The 1,276-nt window shown below is 63.1% G+C and overlaps 1 protein-coding gene across 1 annotated transcript in view; it reads left to right on the plus strand.

Annotated features, from left to right (window-relative positions):
* Window positions 1–1,276, plus strand: part of LOC104408254 (low-density lipoprotein receptor-related protein 1-like) — a gene marked incomplete at both ends in the record, with an annotated part of 22,819 nt that overhangs the window by 7,562 nt on the left and 13,981 nt on the right. Inside the window, 4 exon segments of the mRNA XM_010017801.1 lie at window positions 14–151; window positions 375–557; window positions 984–1,188; window positions 1,263–1,266. Of these exon segments, the coding sequence (XP_010016103.1) occupies window positions 14–151; window positions 375–557; window positions 984–1,188; window positions 1,263–1,266 (530 nt within the window).

A 1,276-nucleotide genomic window follows, 5' to 3' on the forward strand; every position in this document is an offset into this window, starting at 1 on the left:
AACAGCGACGAAGCGGGCTGCAGCCACTCCTGCTCCAGCAACCAGTTCAAGTGCAACAGCGGGCGCTGCATCCCCGTGCACTGGACCTGTGATGGGGACAATGACTGTGGGGACTACAGCGACGAAACTCACGCCAACTGCACCAACCAGGGTAGGTCCCGTGGGGGTGGACCAGGTGGAACCCCCCCAGGCATCAGCTCTGCTGCCGTCCTGCCTGCAGAGCCCCCATTTCCAGGGAGGGAGTTGTGCAGCATCCTCTGCCCTCCTGGATATCGCACTCCTGCACCTCTGGTGCCCCCGGCCTGAGCCCCCCCCTGCCCTTCCCAGCTCCTGGGGGCAAAAGCAGTGAGCGGGTGTGTTCGCCCTCCCTGCAGCCACGCGCCCGCCTGGAGGCTGCCACACTGATGAGTTCCAGTGCCGCCTGGACGGGCTCTGCATCCCCATGCGCTGGCGTTGCGACGGTGACACGGACTGCATGGACTCCAGCGATGAGAAGAACTGCGAGGGGGTCACCCATGTCTGCGACCCCAATGTCAAGTTTGGCTGCAAGGACTCGGGTGAGGGCGCACGGGAAGGGGGAACCGCTGCCCCGTCTGAGCTGGGCTCGGTGGGACAGGGGCAGCAGTGGAGGGGCACCAGCTCAGGGTCAGCTCAGTGCCTTGTCTTCATCAGGGGCTGGAGTGAAAGGACGAGGGGTGATGGGTTTAAACTAAACCAGGGGAAATTCAGGTTGGAGATAAGGAAGAAGATCTTTACTGTGGAGTTGCTGAGGCGCTGGCACAGGGTGCCCAGAGAAGCTGTGGCTGCCCCATCCCTGGCAGTGTTCAAGGGCAGGTTGGACACAGGGGCTTGGAGCAACCTGCTCTAGTGGAAGGTGTCCCTGCCCGGGGCAGGGGTTGGAGCTGGAGGAGCTTTAAGGTCCCTTCCAACCCAACCCATTCTATGATTCTAAATAACATCTCTGCATCCGTGTCCCTTGGCAGCCCGGTGCATCAGCAAGGCCTGGGTCTGCGACGGGGACAGCGACTGCGAGGACAACTCGGATGAGGAGAACTGCGAGTCGCTGGTGTGCAAACCTCCATCCCATACCTGTGCCAACAACACCTCCATCTGCCTCCCCCCTGAGAAGCTCTGCGACGGCTCCGACGACTGCGGGGACGGCTCCGACGAGGGCGAGCTCTGCGGTGAGTGAGCGTGGAGCTGGGCGCTGCGGCACGGGGGCTCCCCAACGGGGACCTGATGAGCGCATCCTCTCCCCACAGACCAGTGCTCCCTC

This window comes from Nestor notabilis, unplaced genomic scaffold (assembly GCF_000696875.1).
Source record: "Nestor notabilis isolate BGI_N333 unplaced genomic scaffold, ASM69687v1 scaffold16937, whole genome shotgun sequence".
Lineage (NCBI taxonomy): Eukaryota > Metazoa > Chordata > Aves > Psittaciformes > Psittacidae > Nestor > Nestor notabilis.